The following is an 18629-nucleotide window of genomic DNA, read 5'->3' as shown; positions in this document are numbered from 1 at the left end:
TTCGTTGCGTAAGAAGTTTCTAAGGTTTTTAAAAGGCAATATTTTTGGCGGCGCACATCATTTAGGAGGGATTCCTACTTAAACAGTACTACCGTAGTGTTTGATAGCTATGGTGTTACATTCTCCAAAGTTAACACTTGTACTGAACCATGAAAACCCTTCAGCCAGTACTTCACAAAGCTCAGTAAATTGTACAAATATACCACTCTGAAATGCCCTGTAAATAAGCATTCCCCTTCAAAAAATACCTCTATTGTTAGAAATTCAGACCCATTTGCACTCCCAAGGTCAAAATTTGAGTCTGGGAAATGTTAACACCATTTAGGAATGTTGTGTCACTTCAAAAAGAACTACAGAATAATAAATAGCGTCAAGCTCACAATAAACAACAAATTAATTGAATGCTAAAACACACGAATAAGAAATTCACCTATCCAATTTACTTCATATTCAGTCTTAACGCATGAAGAATACGTGCTGGGCACATCTGCTCGAGTGTCAGTCAGTCAAAGGGGGACTTCACCAGCAAAACAACAAAATACACATTGATTACAAAAATAATAATTTTATAGTGCATTGCCAATCCTTATTATAAGTCTAGTATCTATGATAAGACTGAACATATGTTGACTACTTTGATAGGAGAGTTGGCTCAGTTGAACACGAACCGACTTACCTACAAAAATTTTGGAAGCAAATCCCTGTGTATTTTACATATCATTTACAAAATCACTAAGTTGTAGGGCTGTTCAATATTGCAAAAATTTAAAATTTTAAGTTCCAATAATGGAAACCATTTTATCATAACAATTAGGACTCATGATAGTGAGTCATGTGGCCAAGAAAGCCACATACACAAGCCACATACAAACAACTGATCTATTTATGGTTTTACAATCCTCACAACAACTCTTATAATCTTTAGGAATTTTCACACTCCAGTACCAGGCCTTATGACAATTTAAGTCCTTACTTAAGACTAGAGATAAACAATTCTTCTATCTAAACCAAGTAAGTCACACCTTAATATGTGACTGGCTGAGCAGTTCATAGCACATGTGCTAGTTGTTTTACAAACATGAAGCAAAGATTTTCTTACTCTCCATGAATAGGCGAATCCGATAGTGAATATGTATTAGTGATTTGAGCTTTGTTTTACTGCATACCAAAATGATTAAAATAGGTGGACCGTAGCTTACTGCCCTAACAGGGTGACTGCACTATTAGAGTATTTCAGTTGTGCTTTTGTTACAGGTAGTTGATTGTTGTATAATAACGTACAGGTTTTAAACCCTGATTGCTTTATTCTACTGAAAGGCCTTTCTGATTAATCTACTTACATTTCTTATTAAGCACATTGTGTGGTAAGCATCACAATAAATTAATTCACAAAACTAGATTGCATGTCTGATACACATGGTTTGCATTTTTGTTAATAACTCAATGGTCTTTATCTCGATTCTTTTCAGACCACTAAAGGGCACTCCTACAATGGTTAATCTATCTACAAACCAATTTTAATCTATTTCTCGAAGTGGTTGCCATGATAAAATATTGCTTTAACCTTCTTTTATGATTGGGTATAACTTCTTTGTTGTTTTTCTCCAATCTGTATAACAGTTGAATTGTAAATGTGCTGTATGATGCTTCTACTGCCCTCTGAATTTAAGAAAAAAATACTGAAACATGTGTGAGTTACAGCAATTTGTCGAAGTGGTGAAAAATACAAAGAAAATAAAACAAACTTCAAAGGCACATATCTCAGTGACAGCTGAGTGGATTCAGCTCAAATTTGGAATTGAGGTACCCTACTCCAAAGGATAATCCACTACAGCAGCATTCAATAATTTTGGTCAGGGACTATGGACGATATCCGCAATGACGTATACTTACGCGTGCGTGACGTTTTATTGCATCACCATCGTTATGGCTTCCGATATGTGGGGACTTTGTACAGGAATGAATGGCGAACGTGGCTGTTTGTGATGAATGACTCAGTAGATCTGAAGGAACTTGCTGGTGAGCGATATTAACAATATTGCGATATGAGTAATTACTTTTGCGCGCTGTTAGCGAGTCCCTGTGGTCGATTTCTGGCTAGTGGGCATTAAATGTGAGACGAGCTATCTTTAGAAAACACAGCGTGCAACGTTAAATAAGTTTACCCTTGTCTTCCAAGGACCACCTAGCTGGTCAAGCCCCGGAACCTAGCTACTAAGCATGTTTTCATGTGTATGGCTGGGTCCTTGAAATGTTTTTGCCCAATAAAGGCATACACCCCAAGCAGCAGGGCATGATATGATCCAGACAGAGTTTTAATGTGTGTTACTAATATTGCAGGGTGTGAAGGCAACACTGCTGCATCCTGCGCTGGCCAGGATACCATTCCAGGTGAGATTTTTCAGTGTACACACATGCAACCAAGTAGTCTTCTGCAGATGGTGAACACAGTAGTGCTAACAGCAGAACTGATCTACCTGCAGCAGAGAATGTTGGAGATGAATCGAAGGATGATCACTTTCATAGTGAAGGTGCAGCCAAATCTGTCAGTAGCAAGAAAAAGTCTTGGCAAGGGCACTATTGTTGCGCACCAGATTGTCACAATTCTGCTGGTCACAGGAAAGAGCAGGAAATATTACGTCTGCCAAAAATATCATTTCACACTTTTCCTGTTGCAAATTCAGCTAAAGGAAAAAAGTGGATTGCTTTAATTTGCCGTGATCCTGGAAAGCACTTTGCTATTACACAGAATACTAAAATTTGTTCGGAGCATTTTGTACTTGATGATTATAAGTCTGGAGGTAAAAAGCGATGTCTTAAACTTTCCGCCGATCCTTCTGTATTTCCATGGAATCAGAAAAAGAAACGTATGTCGATAACTTCAATGAAGGCATTGCAGCCATTAACAGTTGATAGCTGTGGTGTGAAGGATATTTCTGCACTTGATGTTGATATGGATACATATGATGGAGAACTGCAACATTTTAATACTGATTGTGAAGGTACCGATTCTCCTAATTCTATAACAGATTTTGAAAGAGAGACTATAAAGCTTCAAAATCAAGTAGCAGATTTGGGGTGCATTCCTACTGGTACATCGAGTAAGCTTGCAGAAACTGAAAGACAGTTGGCAGTTACACAGAGCAAGCTTGTAGAGATGGAAAGACAGTTGGCAGTTGCACAGAGCAAGCTTGCAGAGACTGAAAAGCAGTTGGCCGATATGCAGAGCAAGCTTGCAGATAATGAAAGACAGTTCGCCAATGTACAGAGTAATCTAACTGATACCCAGAGTAAACTATTGCAAATGCAATGTAAGCTAGCAGATATGGAAAGAAAGCTTGCAGATTCAGAGAATATGCTTAAAAAGTCTTTGTTTAGGTTGGAAAACATCAAGGGCAATGACACTTTAGTAAAATTTTACACTGGTTTCAATGACTATGAAACACTGGTGGCATTTTATGAGGAGATTTTAGAATCTGATGCTAAAGTGATGCGGCAATGGAGTGGCCATAGAAGTGAATGTGACTACAGTGATGTGAAAGTTGGACGTACCTTCAAGCTTCCATTACAAGAGCAATTTTTTTTGACATTAGTTCAGCTACGACTAGGCTTACTTGAACATGACATCGCCTACAGATTTGATATTTCACAGCCATCTGTGTCGCGAATCACAAACACTTGGATCAACTTGATGTTCCACAGTTTTAAGTCAATTGAAACATTTCCAGCTTGGCACGTAGTCAAAAAATATATGCCCGAGACTTTCAAGAAAGATTATCCTAACACTAGAGTTATAATTGATGCTACTGAGTTTTCAGTTGAGCGACCATCTTCTTTGCTTTCTCAAGCTTGCACATATTCAGCGTACAAAAGCCGAAACACAGTTAAAATTTTGATTGGAGTAACACCAAGTGGGGCAATATCATTTGTTTCTGAAGCATACGAAGGTTCAATATCTGATCGTAAACTGGTAGAAGTTAGTGGATTATTAGCAAAATTAGAACCCGATGTTGAAATAATGGCTGACAAAGGATTTACAATACAAGACATGTTAGTCCCATATGGTGTCCGCCTTAATATGCCGCCATTCCTTCAGTCTAATTCACAAATGCCAGCCAATGATGTATTTGTAACCAAAAAAATTGCTCGCTTAAGAGTACATGTGGAAAGGGCAATTGGCGTGTGAAGGACTATCGTATTTTACGAGAGACCTTGCCTGCTTCCATGTGGGATTCTATCAGTGACATAATATACGTTTGTTGCATGCAGACTAATTTTGGGTCGCCATTAGTGTGTTGATGCCAATAATCATTGTAAACAATATTAACATGTTAATGTATACATACATAGACTAACTTATACAAACAGTAGAATCGTAATGATTAACACCATTGTATACAATAAGAAATGGTATTGGTTCATAGTTATTCCACTGCACACACAACTCTGCAATTTCAATAGGAATAAAAATGCCCCCTCTCATTTTTGGCACAGGAGGTGTTTTACATGGAAATTTCCGTACTGATGTAAACATTCCTCTGCATCCAGTCACAACCACTATTTCTCTTCCAATTGTTATAGCAAGTAGACGAACTTCCAAATCACTTCCCCATTCACTCAACTGCAAAATGCGGCTTTTTTTTCCTCCCACTGAAGCTGTGTAATGCCATCCTCTCTACGTACTTCTGGGTATTTATTCATACAATGCAATGCTAGAATTCTTAGCTGTTGAGCAACAAATACGTCTCCAGAAGACTTTTGCTCAATAAACCCAGCTTGGTGAGCTATTGCATGATATAAGCAATTGCCATCACCATAAACTTTATGCTGTGCGTAATGCAGTTGCTGCAATACAATAGATAACTGTCGAGGTGAGTGGCTGATGGCAGAGACACCCATAATTGAAACCTCCTCACAATTGTCATCCACTTTCAGTGGTGGTTTTGTAATAGAGGTTTTTGTTGCACAAACAGATTGAGTACTCTGCTTCACAGTTTTTGTCATAGTAAAAGGGTTGACAACTTGTGAGCTCTTGTCATGAATAACCGATGGAAGTACACATGGCGATTGCTGTGACTTGCTTATTGCAGGAACATATTCACTCATGACATCTTTGCAGACAGCATTTTCTACAGCTTCAGGTATGGTGAAAGTTTCTGCTGGACTCACAAAATCTAATGGTTCAATTTCTTCGTACACAGTACTCGCAGTTTTTGTCACAACAGGAGCAGAAGGCAGATCAACAATCGGCATGTTATCATCATGAATGAGGACATATGGAACTATAGCTGGCAAAAACACAGTGAAATAGAAAGTCCGAGCCTTTGAAATAGCCTTTTCAATAAATCTTTGGTCATAATCAATCTTCTCGATGTAAATTTCATTAGGAGTCCATACTACAAAGTCACACCATAACAGATGGGTAACATGAAGCTGTACTTGAATCTGATAAAAATACTGGTGGTTTCTTTTTAATTGCAAAGTTCTGTTACCATTTTGTAAACAAAAAGAGAATGATTTCATTGAAGCCTGAGCAAGTGACATATTGGCACATACATAAGGACACTTCACCTCCAAGCATCCTCTGTCCTCACCCACTTCAAGTATGGAGTCTGGAGTTGCAGCTAACCATGGTATGGCTGAATCAATCCACAAGCCACATTTACACACCTTCACAATAACTCCCTTCTTCCTCTGATGGTCAATGTAACATCCAATTGCAACATCTTCATTTCTTTTTCCATAGTCAATTGCAGGTGTGGTGATAGGTTTTGGAGCTAACTTGCTGTTGATAAAAGGAATCATATCTGTTTTTGGCTTTCTATGACACACAGTCTTCATTATTGAAGTAGTAATTCGGAACTTTCGCTCTTCATGCCAAAGACTCGACTGAGCTTGAGTTCGAGTTTTGATTTCCAAATCTGCTGCCTCTGTTGGACTGATACATACGTGCTCTTCATAAAGATTCCTGACCAAATGGTGTGGAGCAGGCACACCATCAATTTTACGCTGGATCAATGAAGTAGTTGTACAGTAATCATGGTCATGATTTACTATTTTGGTGAGGCACAATAAACTCAGCTGAAATTGAAGTTTCTTGGCTTCTGCTCTGGCAATTCGTTCTTTTCTAATTTGGTCAAGTCTGTTTTCTGATGGAGCTGGTTCCTCATCCAACAGCTGTAAAAAACAAGATGTTCCATAGCTAAATAACATAGACTGTGTCTTAGATGCTTTCTTCTTGTCACCATCACTGACAGCTGAAGAAACAGCGTGGGATGCAGCTTCCGTTTTCATTTGGTGTATCTGACTCAATCTGTTCACCAAACTTGTTCTTCTTTCCGGATGTGCAGTCCTTCTGGACATAGGTCGACAATCCCACTGATTAACTCTACAGAGTTTTGGTCGTTTTTCTACCCCGTAAACTTTTTTAGTCAATGTGACCAACTTAGTTGGTTGTGCATCTACCTTCTTCTTCTTTGGAACATTCCAGGATTGCCGCTTTTCAGTACAACTCTTCTCATCCTCTTCATTGATCTTTAAATGAAATTATTCTTAAACACAGTATAGCGTAGCTGTAATGTGATTGCAGCAGCCAGATAATCCAGCTGGGCAATCACAGATGGCTTTGCACACATGTGCAGTGTTGTTAGACAATACTACACGTACATTGTACATTTTGTTCTTCTTCATTGATGGTAGTACTGATGCTCCGATGCAAACATACTCTGGGAGACTTGGCATTGGATGGTATCGAACCTTCTGAACATGGCCATCCTGAAAAAAGCAATAAGCTTTGTCCAACGTGCGAGTAGCTAACCGATTCAGATATACCAGGGCTCAGATTGACATTGCCTTGAACATGAACCCCAAGATCAGAACCGTCTCTCCTATCAATCACACTCTCTAAATGGTTGGCTTTCTTGATTAAAACTTTACGTTCAACTAAAAACTGATAAATCGTGCCGAAAGTAACACTGGGGGCTTTGTAAATCTCCTTGGTCCAGAGGCTGTCCTTAATGTCAGGAATGGTCCGCAGTAAAGTAACATCTTCAGGATTCTTATTCAACTGTGCCACTTGTAGCTTATTCTGTACATTAGCACCACCATCAGGATCAACAAGGTAAATGTCCCAGCCATACTTGATATAATTACATACTCTACAAATCATGGCCATGAAAGGTCAATAATAACAAAATGCATATTCTTACCGATCAATCAGCTCTGGCTTTCTTCCACTCACAGGCCCACCGCGACAGTTGAGCCACCTCTTCAGCTCTGTAACATTCAGCTCTGAAGGATGCTTGCCATCTAGTGATGCACCAGGTATATCAGCTTCCGTCAATAAAATAGCATCATCATCAGGATCGTCATCAGGATCATCATCGAGATCTTCAGAGCCTGACATGGTGATTGATAACTTCATATGAATTACAAAAATCATCTTACCTAGGGCCTTATCCCCACTGCTCTTCACACGAGGTATATCGGCTTCTGTCAATAAAATACCATCATCAGGATCGTCATCAGTGATCTTATCGAGATAGTCAGAGCCTGAGATGGTGCTTGATAACTTCATGTGAATTACACAAATCGTCTTACCAAGGGCCTTATCCCTACTACTCTTCGCACGAGGTATATCAGCTTCCGTCAATAAAATACCATCATTGTCAGTATCATCATCAGGATCATCATCAATAATATTATCAAGATCTTCAGAGCCTGAGATGGTGCTTGATAACTTCATATGAATTACACAAACCATCTTACCGACTGGACTAGTCTCCGCTGCATCAGAATATGCACCATCATGCAAAACATAGGTACTACAGTCTAAATAAAACAAACACTATAGTCAAAATTTTCTGACATCTATGTCTGTTAAAATGGTCATACCAGCAAGCCCATCCATGCCACTGTCTGCTGTGAAAGCTACCAAGTCATCATGCGATAAGCAGCCACTGTGGTTGCCATAACCTATAAATTGTTGATACAATATGAATAAAAGGTAGATATATAGCACAAAGTTGTTCTTACCAAGGATCCTATCCCTGCCATTCTCTGCTGCTGGACTGCTGTTAGCACTACTGTGTTCACCATCTGCAGAAGACTACTTGGTTGCATGTGTGTACACTGAAAAATCTCACCTGGAATGGTATCCTGGCCAGCGCAGGACGCAGCAGTGTTGCCTTCACACCCTACAATATTAGTAACACACATTAAAACTCTGTCTGGATCATATCATGCCCTGCTGCTTGGGGTGTATGCCTTTATAGGGCAAAAACATTTCAAGGACCCAGCCATACACATGAAAACATGCTTAGTAGCTAGGTTCCGGGGCTTGACCAGCTAGGTGGTCCTTGGAAGACAAGGATAAACTTATTTAACGTGTGCACGCTGTGTTTTCTAAAGATAGCTCGTCTCACATTTAATGCCCACTAGCCAGAAATCGACCACAGGGACTCGCTAACGGTGCGCAAAAGTAATTACTCATATCGCAATATTGTTAATATCGCTCACCAGCAAGTTCCTTCAGATCTACTGAGTCATTCATCACAAACAGCCACGTTCGCCATTCATTCCTGTACAAAGTCCTCACATATCGGAAGCCATAACGATGGTGACGCAATAAAACGTCATGCACGCGTAAGTATACGTCATTGTGGATATCGTCCATAGGACTATGGAGGCATTTTCTTAGTTCCTGTAAATACACACTTGTCTGTCACGTGTTTGCACCAGCTGTACTTGGCCACATGACGCATTATCATCAGCGTTGAAACCGGGTCGGGTCATCCGGGTCACATTTTCTCCGGGTCATCCGGGTCTGACCCGGTTTACAATTTATCCGGGTCTGACCCGGATTGGATCACGTGAGAAACGAAATTGTTCGTTTGACGACGTGGAACTTATAAACGCTATCGCGTAGCTCTTTCGTGAGCCACGCCCACTTATCGCATTACCAACATATGCTCAGCCACGCCTATTTGTTAGTAAGTGCAGTATGTAGCACGAAACTGAGGGTATCTATGGTGAGGGGTAGCTATTGTCAGTAGGTGAAGACCTTTTTTTTTTTTTTTTTTGGTCTTCAACCTACAGCTAGGCTGAAGTTGCAATATTTACTCAACCCGAATCAAACGCTCAAAATGTAGACTCGTTCGCTCGCCCGAGACTAGCCGAAACACGTCTCAGCTTTAATTAATCCGGGTCACATCCGGGTCAATCCGGGTCACATCCGGGTCTGACCCGGATAGCGCAGTGGGTCATCCGGGTCAGCAGTAGTGACCCGGTTTCAACGTTGACTATCATGTCCTGATCCAGCGTTGAAACCAGGTCACTACTGCTGACCCAATGACCCACTGACCCGGATAGCAATCCGGATCAGACCTGGATTTGACCTGGATGTGACCCGGATTAATTAACCTTTAAACCCGCAGCTGTTTTATAAAACGCAAGCACTGAAAACGCATAATCCAGTAAACTGGATCGCATGCATGCCTTGTAAAACTAAACTCTATAACACAAAACCTGTTAAAGCTATCTAAAAATGACATACACCATCTTACTCACCATTAAATTGTGGTTTAAATGATCCCATACTTTGTCACGTTCATCCAACCCAGAGATACTCGCTTCACTTTGAAAGAGTAAAAGAACTATCCCTCCATCTTCCTTCTTCACATAACGATGTACAAAAGGCCATAACTTGGCCGTACCTTGTCACATCGACTTTTGCTTGGTCTCATTTTACTCCTTACGTGATGGCGATTCCGTTTATATATAGGGATCACGTGATAACGTCACTGTAGGACGAGCACAGTTGCAATACGAACGTGGAAGGACTGAAAATGATTCAGCACATCGTAGTGGGTGAGTTCCTTGTTTGTATGTAAAGTTTATATATTGGCAGATAGCTTACTCTTTGCCAATTAATAAAAATTGTTTTTCGAAGCGATCAGATAAACGCTTCATGAGATATGCTTGTTTGTAACCGCCTATGTAGATTGGCAAAAGTATTGTGCGTTTTCAATTCGTTTTTCATCAAATCCAGTTTTCTGGATTATGCGGGTTTAAAGCCAAGGCGTGCGATAAGAGCTATGTTTCGGGTAGTCTCGAGCAAGCGAGACTACGTTTTGAGCGTTCGATTTGTGTTGAGTAAACGAGTAGTTATGTGATAACTAAGCCGGTAAGCTTATAATTTAAAATCAGTCAGTGAGTTTGGTTCCACGTAGCTACTGTGAGTTTACAGAAAGCAATTGGATGTGGCTTCATGGATACCTAATAATACAACTTCCCGACTTATTAAAGTGGGTGTGGCTCATAAAAGTACTTATCCTGCTGCAAGACTAGACTATATACAACTCGTACAGTAATTGATTAGTGGGAGTGGCTCCACGTAAATTTTCAGACAGCAATGGACACAGTTTCGTGTTACAGACTCCACTTACTAATAAATGGGTGTAGCTGAGCATATGTTTGTAATGCAATAAATGGGCATGGCTCATGAAATAGCTACACAAATAGCGTTTATAAGTTTCCGTGTGGTCAAACGAACAATGTTGTTTCTCACGTGATCCAATCCAGGTCAGACCTGGATAATTTGTAAACTGGACCTGACCCGGATGACCTGGAGAAAATGTGACCTGGTTGACCCAGATGACCCGACCCGGTTGACCCAGATGACCCGACCCGGTTGACCCAGATGACCTGACCCGGTTTAAATGCTGTCCTGATCACAGTTAATGTTCCTAAATACAGTAATACACATGTATAAGAAAAATGTTAAATTTTTCCACAAAACAGTAAAATTAGTAATTGTAATTGATGTTATTCACGATAATTATTTTAAGCTTCAGCAAAGTTGTATTGTATTGTATTGTATTAATGCTTTACAGTGACCAGCACTGAAGGTCTGCAACAACATGTGCTGCAGTTCAAAGTAGATGTATTTGATGTTGAAAGTATATGTGTTGTCCACTTCTTTTTGTTGTTGTTGTTATAGACATGGACTTATTAAGGCCATCTGAAGTCACAGACTTTAGTATTTCACCAATATGTTTGTATATCCATAAAACTGTACTTGAATGCTTTGTTCTCTGTGTTATCAACGTCTGAGAGACATGTTGCATTGGTATAAAGCTCTTTAAGTGGTTCATAAAATTTCCATCTTTTAAAGGTTTGGTACCGTTTTCTGTAAGAAATTGTGTCTTAGAAAACTAGTTGGGTTATTATTATTATTGTTTACTGAGCAGTCAGCCCTGCTGGTGTGCTCAGGGTTAATTAGTGGCTACAAATAGAATACATTATGAGGACGTTCTCTTGGACATTTCAACATATCCGTACAACTTGTAATGTCTAATCAGACATCACTGTGGGTCATGCGTATATATTCTGATATTATCACTCTTTTCATTTGTTAGCAAGACAACACACATCTTGAATGCATTTTAAATATATATGCTCTGAGAAGAAACCTTTTGCATATTGATAGCCATACAATACATGTGCTATTATTGTCTTACTTTTATCCTTTTAATTACCAAAGCAGCCATCAGTCAACCACAGTATGGCTTCCATCTCCAGACATGCACGTAGTTACACAATATTGTTGGAATACACATGCTCTCAAATTTTATTATGTGAGTTGTTCTCCATTGTAGAATGGTATGTGCAAAGTGTATGTACAAAGTGGACCACTGTCAACAAGGACATTGCAATCTTGCATGTACGGGTAAATCTGGCATAGCCACCAGACCCTGGTCTGCGTCAGTAGTAGGTGCAGCTGTAGTGTAAGTGGACAGCCATTGTGATTCTATGAATATAACTGCATTATTAGATTCAGATCATGACCTCACTCATGAATATGATTAAAATTAGAAATGTGCATATATATTTAGATGTATATTCCAGAGTATTAGATAGTGGTCACGAATTTACAAATGAAGTTCACAAACAAGTATATGTGAGAGTTAGGAATTTTAAACTAGAGTAGGGCCTATTGTAGCACCCCAACAAAACAAGCTGGATTGGAGTATTGCATAGCTAACTGTAAAACAATAAGAAGCAAATATCCCTACTGTGTGCTATGCACTCCAGCTTGTTTTATTGTGGTACTACATTGTCCCTACACTAGTTTAAAGTTACTAATTTTTACCAAATGAAGTACCATTTTATCTATGTTCTGCCAATAGACGCTTTGCAAAACCACGCCCTCTTCGTAAAAAACTATGGAAACCACTTATCCGCCATTATGATTGGGGCTTACGCAAAAGTTAAAAGTACAGGGACTAATTGACAACAGTGCAACGCAGCTAGCGATTGCGCTTTACTCCAATGCCTCATAACTGCTGCGTTCCTCTCTGTCGTAAGAAAGGTTACAGAAGATGTATAGTTGATGGTAAAGAAACAAAGGTATCGTTTCACAACTTACCGGACGCCACAAAGACTGATCTAAGAAAACGCTGGATTGTAGCTATTCGCCGTGACATTGGTTAGTACATACGTAGCGGGTAGCTGGCTAAGTCCAGTCTGTTTAGAGCTAATCTGCACATTGTTGTTGCTTGTTCCAGCTAGTTATTATATAGCTATTTGTCCTGGATAGGTAAGGATTTTCAGCCAGGACAGTGGACCAAGGTATGTTCTCTGCATTTTGAGCCCAAAGATTTTTATAACTTTTGGAGCCAATACAGAACTTTGAGGGAAGATACTGTGCCATCCATTTTCCCATTTGAGCCAGTCACGGCAGTCAAAACCAAGCAAGGAAGAACAACAAGAGTTTCCCGTGGAGAAGTTGGTCACCATAATCCTGATACAGAGGCAACTGACTCAGAGTCTGATTCTAGTAGTGAAGAGATGAGAGTTCAGTGCACAAGCAGTGAAGCTGCAGGCAGTGGCATACAGCAGGATGATGTATATGAAGTGTGCAATTGCAATCAGCATGTACAAGTCCAGTACCTAAAGAGAGAAGTTACTGAAGCTAATGAAGAAATTAGAAAGTTAAAAGAGCAACTTGAGGAAACACAAAAGCATGTTAAAGAAGCACAAGATAATATAACTAAGTTGAGCCAGTGCCTGAATGAAGCAAGAGCAGAATCCACCAAATACCAGCAGCTAGCTGAGAAGCGAAAATTTTGTTTTTCAAACATTGAGAAGTCTGACAAGGATGTTCATTTTTACACAGGATTACCATCAGCCAGTGTATTGTATGAGCTGTTGGATTATTTAAGTCCAGGAAGAAAGCGATCAAATATTGTTTACCGTGGTACTGCTCAGCAATGGACAAATGATGAACTGAAAGAAATGGAACCTAGCCAAGCAAAGTGGAGGGACCATGCAGACTCAGCAGCTATAGGGCGTCCGAGTGCTTTAAACCAAGTTGATGAATTATTTTTAATGTTGGTCCGCTTACGATTAAATCTGAAGGAGCAAGATTTGGCAAATCGCTTTGAAATTTCAGCATCAACAGTTTCTCGAGTGTTTATAACCTGGATAAATTTTTGTTATCTTCGTTTGGGTTTACTACCTTGCTGGCCAGGCCGATCTACAATTCAAAGCACAATGCCAGCTTCATTTAAAGAGCTGTATCCTCACACAACAGCAATATTGGATGCAACAGAAATTAGAGTGAACATTCCTTCCTCATTGCTATTGCAATCCCAAACCTACAGCAATTACAAATCTGCTAATACATTAAAAGCACTCATTGCTATTAGCCCAGCTGGACATGTCATCTTTGTTTCTTCACTCTACACTGGATGTATCTCTGATACTCAGTTAGTTGAGCGATCTGGATTTCTGAGTTTGCTGCAGAAAGGTGACGAAGTGATGGCAGATCGTGGTTTCACTATTGAAGACTTGTTGCTGCCACTTGGTGTCAAGTTGAATATTCCACCATTTTTAGGTGAAAGAGACCAAATGGAAGCAGGTGAGGTGGTCGAAACTCAGCAAATTGCATCTCTTCGCATTCACATTGAAAGAGCAATCCGTCGAGTCAAAGAGATTGATATTCTCTCTAGTGTAATGCCTGCCTCAGTTGCCTCCTCAGCTAATCAGATTTGGACAGTGTGTAGCCTTCTGACTAATTTTCAAAACCCTTTGATATCTTGTTAGGTATTAAATTATTTGTATGTTTATTGAATCTGTGAGAACTACAAATGGTACAGATGTTCAGTAGTTGATTAATAATTTGTTACAAATAATTGATTTTAAATTAACTAATGTGAATTTCTACTACTACTAATAATATAATAGTTACACAGTATCAGTTGAATCCACACTATCACATGCCTTAGGTAGGATATAGCTGATTTCAGTCAACTTGGTCTGGGCTGTGTCCCAAAATTCATAATCAAACTGTATTCTTTCCACTGTGTGGTTTTTAAATGTGTATATCATGAAATCACACCACTGAACTTTGGCCAAAGCCATTTGTCCTTGTACTTGATAAAAATGCTTATGACTATGTTTCAGAGTTACTCTACCATTATGCATCTCTGCAAAAAATTTTGGATCACTAGTGGCTTCCTCTACTGTGGATAATCGATGAGTGTATGGGCACTTGATTTCCAGCAGTCCAACTGAAGATTCTGATGGATCAATTACTACAGCATCTGGTGAAGCACCAAGCCATGGAAGTGAAGGATTAACAACTAATCCACAAATTTGTGTAGTGAACCCTGTCTGTGCGGCATAAATGTTACGAGCCTTTCCTTCATTGTGGCATCCATGGCTCAGCTGGGTAGGCAGAGAGGCATAATCTTTAACTTCAAAAAACGACTTTATAAATGATTCTGTAGGAAGTGAGTGCCTCAGCAAAACATCACCAAAACGGGATGCTGTCACTCTTCCTCTTCTAGCAGCTTGCCACCTAGTTGACGAAGATTGTTGTCGGGTACTTTGCTCTAAACTATGAGCTTCCTCCAGTGTGACCCTCAGTTTGTCCAATACTAGCTTTTGTTGATCATCGCTAATCTCAAATACACATGGTACATCATCCAACATAACTGTTGGTAGAGATGGCAGTGAAGGTGTAGCTGTGTGTTTCTGTCTGTCTTTCTTTTCTGTCTCATACTCCAAACTCTGGTATGAGAGAATACTCCCTTTTGGAGCAGCTCCAAAAAATGTTGCTATCATATGCTCAGCAGAATTTTGTGAAAGAATCTGAGCAAAAGCACTGGTTGGCTTGTATTTGATTAAGCCTTCTTTGAGTCTCAGTTGTTGTGCATGACTATATTCTTGCACTGCAGAGGCCCTTGCCTCATACAGGCTACAAACAGCTGTATTCTGCTTGCTATCCATCGCCACACCTTGCTTTGCCTTACAAAATGTGACATTCATCACAGGCTCTGCTTCAATGTGGATGGGCCGAGGCTTGTGCCATGTCTGCTGCATTTGTGTGCAGCACAGATCTTCTGGGACAGACTTGCACTTCATCATTGCATAATGAATAATTTGCTTTAACAAGCCAATAACATGCCAGCTTTCCCAGCCACACACGTACAAAAAGCCCTAGTCACATGACACAGATGCTGAGTTGTAATAGCAACTTTAACATCATGCATTGTAGCATGTTTCTTCTGACTATGGTAACACCGAGCTTTTATCCACACAACTTCATCTTTCAAACAAAACATGACATATTTTCCAGGAATATAGCCCTCCATAAAATACTGATGGCCTCTCTGCAAAGTGGAATAATCTATATTTGCTGGTTGACTGCTTGCCTTCTTCGTAGGCCTGAATTGCTTCCCTGAGGCCTGTAGATGTGTAAGGATAATGTCATCAGCGAGCATTGGAGGTAGTACTCCTTGTATCTGCTGTGTGTAGGGACCTTTTGGCCATGAGCATGAATGATCAGCACTGGATTGTGCCACAGACTGCAGGTCAGAGTGTGAAGAATCAGTGGTGACAGCAGCTTGATGAGCCTGAGTGTATTTCTTACTAGGATCAGGATCTACTATTTTCTTGTCCCACCCATTGTCAATAAAAGCTTTGACCCTACAGACATAAGTAAAAACTGTTCCATCAGTGTAGATTGTGATAGCTAGCAAATTGATTAGATAGCCCGTAGCTAGCTAAGTACATCGACAACTACATTCAATACAAGACATAGTACAAGGACAAGTCCACAACTTGCACTTTACACGGCAACATGCAGTAGCTAATGATGCAGTTCGGTAGCTGTAAGCTATCTCTACCACTAACCGTTGCACGTAATCACTCTTTGTCTTCAACTTGGACAGCCCCATAGCCCCGCGACAACGCAACCAAAACTTCAACTCAGCTATCTTAAGAGCTTCTGGGGATCGTCCTTCTAAGGAAGCACCAGGAATATCAACATCCGTCAACTCGGAAGCCATAACCGCAATTATTCACAATAATTATTACTCGCTCGTAGGCCCCAATCAAAATGGCGGCCAAGTGGTCTCCATGGTTGTTACGAAGAGGGCGTGGTTTTGCAAAGCGTCTATTGTTCAGCCTTACATATGAAGAAGTACATGAAGGATGGCCACTTCAATTGCAACAGGTGTGATACAGGAATCCAAAAACATGCTAGCTGTAAAAAAGGGTGTGGCCATCAGGGTGAAAAAATTATGAAATCAAAGGTGGCAACCTGCAATGATGCTAATGCCAATCATTTTTATCATCATTAAAAATGATTGGCTTTAGCATTGTTACAGTTATTTCTTGGCCACCACCTTTGAAATCATAACTTTTTTACCCTGGTTTTTTGGGGGCCACACTCTTTTTCACAACTAGGCTGTTTTTCACCCCAACAAATTGTAGTTATAGTTCCTGCAGAACTCACTATAGAGTGACTTGTTTTTAGCTCATAATGAACTCTATCTGTACTATATGACTTGTAAAAGGTAAATCAGTTGGTTACTGGTTAATATTTTTTTGACAAGAAAAGGTTTAGTATTAATATTCAATATGCATATCAAAAGTGCTTGAAACTGGGGTCAACTTTACTTACCTGGATGACCCACTATTGACTAACCCAGATAGAAATTAATCTAGGTTCAGACCTAAATTTTAGCCAATGTGACCATTAATATAGTGCAGAGGCATGTACTAAATAGAACCTTCTTTTCAAGCACTTGTTTTCTGGATAAATGTCAATTGTTGGTGTGCACGATCAAATCAAAACCATCCTATACAACCCATTACTAAATGTGCTGTAGGTGGCTAACTTGATGACTTAAAACTGATGACTCTTACACTGGCAAAGCATACATAATACATTAATAGCTTGATAAGAAAAGCAGGAAAATTTTCATACTACGTGCATCCAATCACAGACCTGTTCAAAGTGGTGGGACCTATTGAGCTATGTGTATACCCCATATTATATATGCTGTTCAGCTACATTAAAATTTTATCTATAACTATATAATTTTTGGATGGGAAATTCAGTATATGAAAATGTACCTTTTTATGTTGGTTAATTAACATTGTCATTAAATTACAGTTGTCTATATCACTACCAGCTTAATATGTTATTACTCCAACAGCATCTTTAATTGGTGGTGATGGAGGGTCAAGATCTTCTGGTGGTGCAATCATTGGTGGAGTGGTAGCAGCAGTTACATTCATTATAGCTATTCTTGCAATTGTACTATTAGTGATATTTTGTGTGAGAAGATCACAGTTGAGGGAGAATTATCCTATGGCCAACAACCAAGCACCACCTGAAGGTATGTACTACAGTGTAAAACAAGGTGGTGCTATTGTGAGTAGGGGGACTGGGAAAATTAATATGTACTTCCATGCAAAAACCGCCAAGCTGTTTTGGATGAAAAAGTTGTGAAATCAAAGGTAGTTGCCAAGAAATAACTGCAACAATGTTAGTGCTAATAAATTTTAATCATGTATTAAAATTTAAATACCACTGCAACCATTTCTTGACTGATACCTTCTTTTTGTGTATTAAATGCCCCATAGCCAGTCATAAATTGGTTTTAAGGCTTGTTTTTACCCAATTTCTTATCTTCAAACACAATAATGATTTTTCAAAATCAAGACTCACGGTAGTGAGATGCGAGGCCAAGAAGCACAAAACGTGTGTCCACAATAATAAACATGCGACCACTACTGTGAGTCATTTACATGAGAGATCGATTATGCAATCTTTTAAAATCCACATGGTGAAATCTCAGCCTTACTAAAAGATTCCACCTCGAAACCAGTGGGAATGTAACCTTTGTATAATGAGTAACTACCACACGAAATTCAGGCAAATTGTTGGATTAGTTTCTTCCATCGCCCACCCATTTACAATGCATTAATTAAATTATTTATTCAAATGTGCATTGTTCTTTTTTTCATTTTCTTCAGCATCGCATCCCATTGGGGCGATTTTCTTTCAACCATGAAGTCGTATTGTAAAATGGCTGCGGCTATCAGGGGATTTTTACACAATCTATCTGTACATTTAATTTCGCTAAAAGTTGTTTGTTAGTTTATGAGATCGCTTTTGTGCTCTTTGAAGATTCAAACTTTCCGCCATGACGTCGAGGTGTGAGGCACCCACCTCAACTCCCAAACAGCGTGGAAGTGGGTAAGGTCATTAGCCATAGCGAGCTGGCTGATTTGATGGACACCGTGCTGTCAACTCCGGGTTTAATTGTGAG

The 18629-nt window shown here is 39.6% G+C and overlaps 2 protein-coding genes and 1 pseudogene across 4 annotated transcripts; 2 read left to right on the top strand and 1 right to left on the bottom strand.

Annotated features, from left to right (window-relative positions):
- LOC136251274 (uncharacterized) overlaps positions 1–18629 on the top strand; it is an 80954-nt pseudogene that overhangs the window by 35791 nt on the left and 26534 nt on the right.
- On the top strand, positions 1935–4465 carry LOC136251285 (uncharacterized). Its single transcript, XM_066043727.1, has 3 exons — positions 1935–2019; positions 2341–2391; positions 2439–4465. Exons 1-3 carry the CDS (start codon positions 1986–1988, stop codon positions 4184–4186), a joined length of 1833 nt encoding a protein of 610 aa, XP_065899799.1. The 5' UTR covers positions 1935–1985; the 3' UTR covers positions 4187–4465.
- Positions 4287–8590, bottom strand: LOC136251283 (uncharacterized). 3 transcript variants are annotated; one of them, XM_066043726.1, is made up of 10 exons: positions 8518–8590; positions 8145–8195; positions 8035–8097; positions 7894–7974; positions 7768–7830; positions 7600–7719; positions 7447–7551; positions 7209–7398; positions 6667–7157; positions 6402–6534 (listed from the first exon to the last, which is right to left on the bottom strand). In XM_066043726.1, the coding sequence occupies exons 1-10, from the start codon at positions 8549–8551 to the stop codon at positions 6527–6529; spliced, it is 1206 nt and encodes a 401-aa protein (XP_065899798.1). In that variant the 5' UTR covers positions 8552–8590; the 3' UTR covers positions 6402–6526. The 3 variants fall into 3 exon arrangements, with proteins under 3 accessions (XP_065899796.1, XP_065899797.1, XP_065899798.1); XM_066043725.1 differs by having other exon boundaries at positions 6398–7157; XM_066043724.1 differs by lacking the exons at positions 7209–7398; positions 7447–7551; positions 7600–7719; ... (3 more) ...; positions 8145–8195; positions 8518–8590 and having other exon boundaries at positions 4287–6534; positions 6667–6805.

Source organism: Dysidea avara, chromosome 3 (assembly GCF_963678975.1).
Source record: "Dysidea avara chromosome 3, odDysAvar1.4, whole genome shotgun sequence".
NCBI lineage: Eukaryota > Metazoa > Porifera > Demospongiae > Dictyoceratida > Dysideidae > Dysidea > Dysidea avara.
Note: the sequence above shows the minus strand (reverse complement) of the source record. Positions and strands in the feature narration are given on the sequence as shown.

Excerpts from the sequence above, each read along its gene's own strand:
- LOC136251285 (XM_066043727.1), top strand. The coding sequence starts at position 1,986 with ATGAATGACTCAGTAGATCTGAAGGAACTTGCTG. Across the intron at positions 2,020-2,340 it reads AGATCTGAAGGAACTTGCTG|GGTGTGAAGGCAACACTGCT; the intron begins GTGAGCGATATT and ends CTAATATTGCAG. Across the intron at positions 2,392-2,438 it reads TGGCCAGGATACCATTCCAG|ATGGTGAACACAGTAGTGCT; the intron begins GTGAGATTTTTC and ends AGTCTTCTGCAG.
- LOC136251283 (XM_066043724.1), bottom strand. The coding sequence starts at position 6,741 with ATGCCAAGTCTCCCAGAGTATGTTTGCATCGGAGCATCAGTACTACCA. Across the intron at positions 6,535-6,666 it reads AGAAGAACAAAATGTACAAT|ATCAATGAAGAGGATGAGAA; the intron begins GTACGTGTAGTA and ends TTTCATTTAAAG.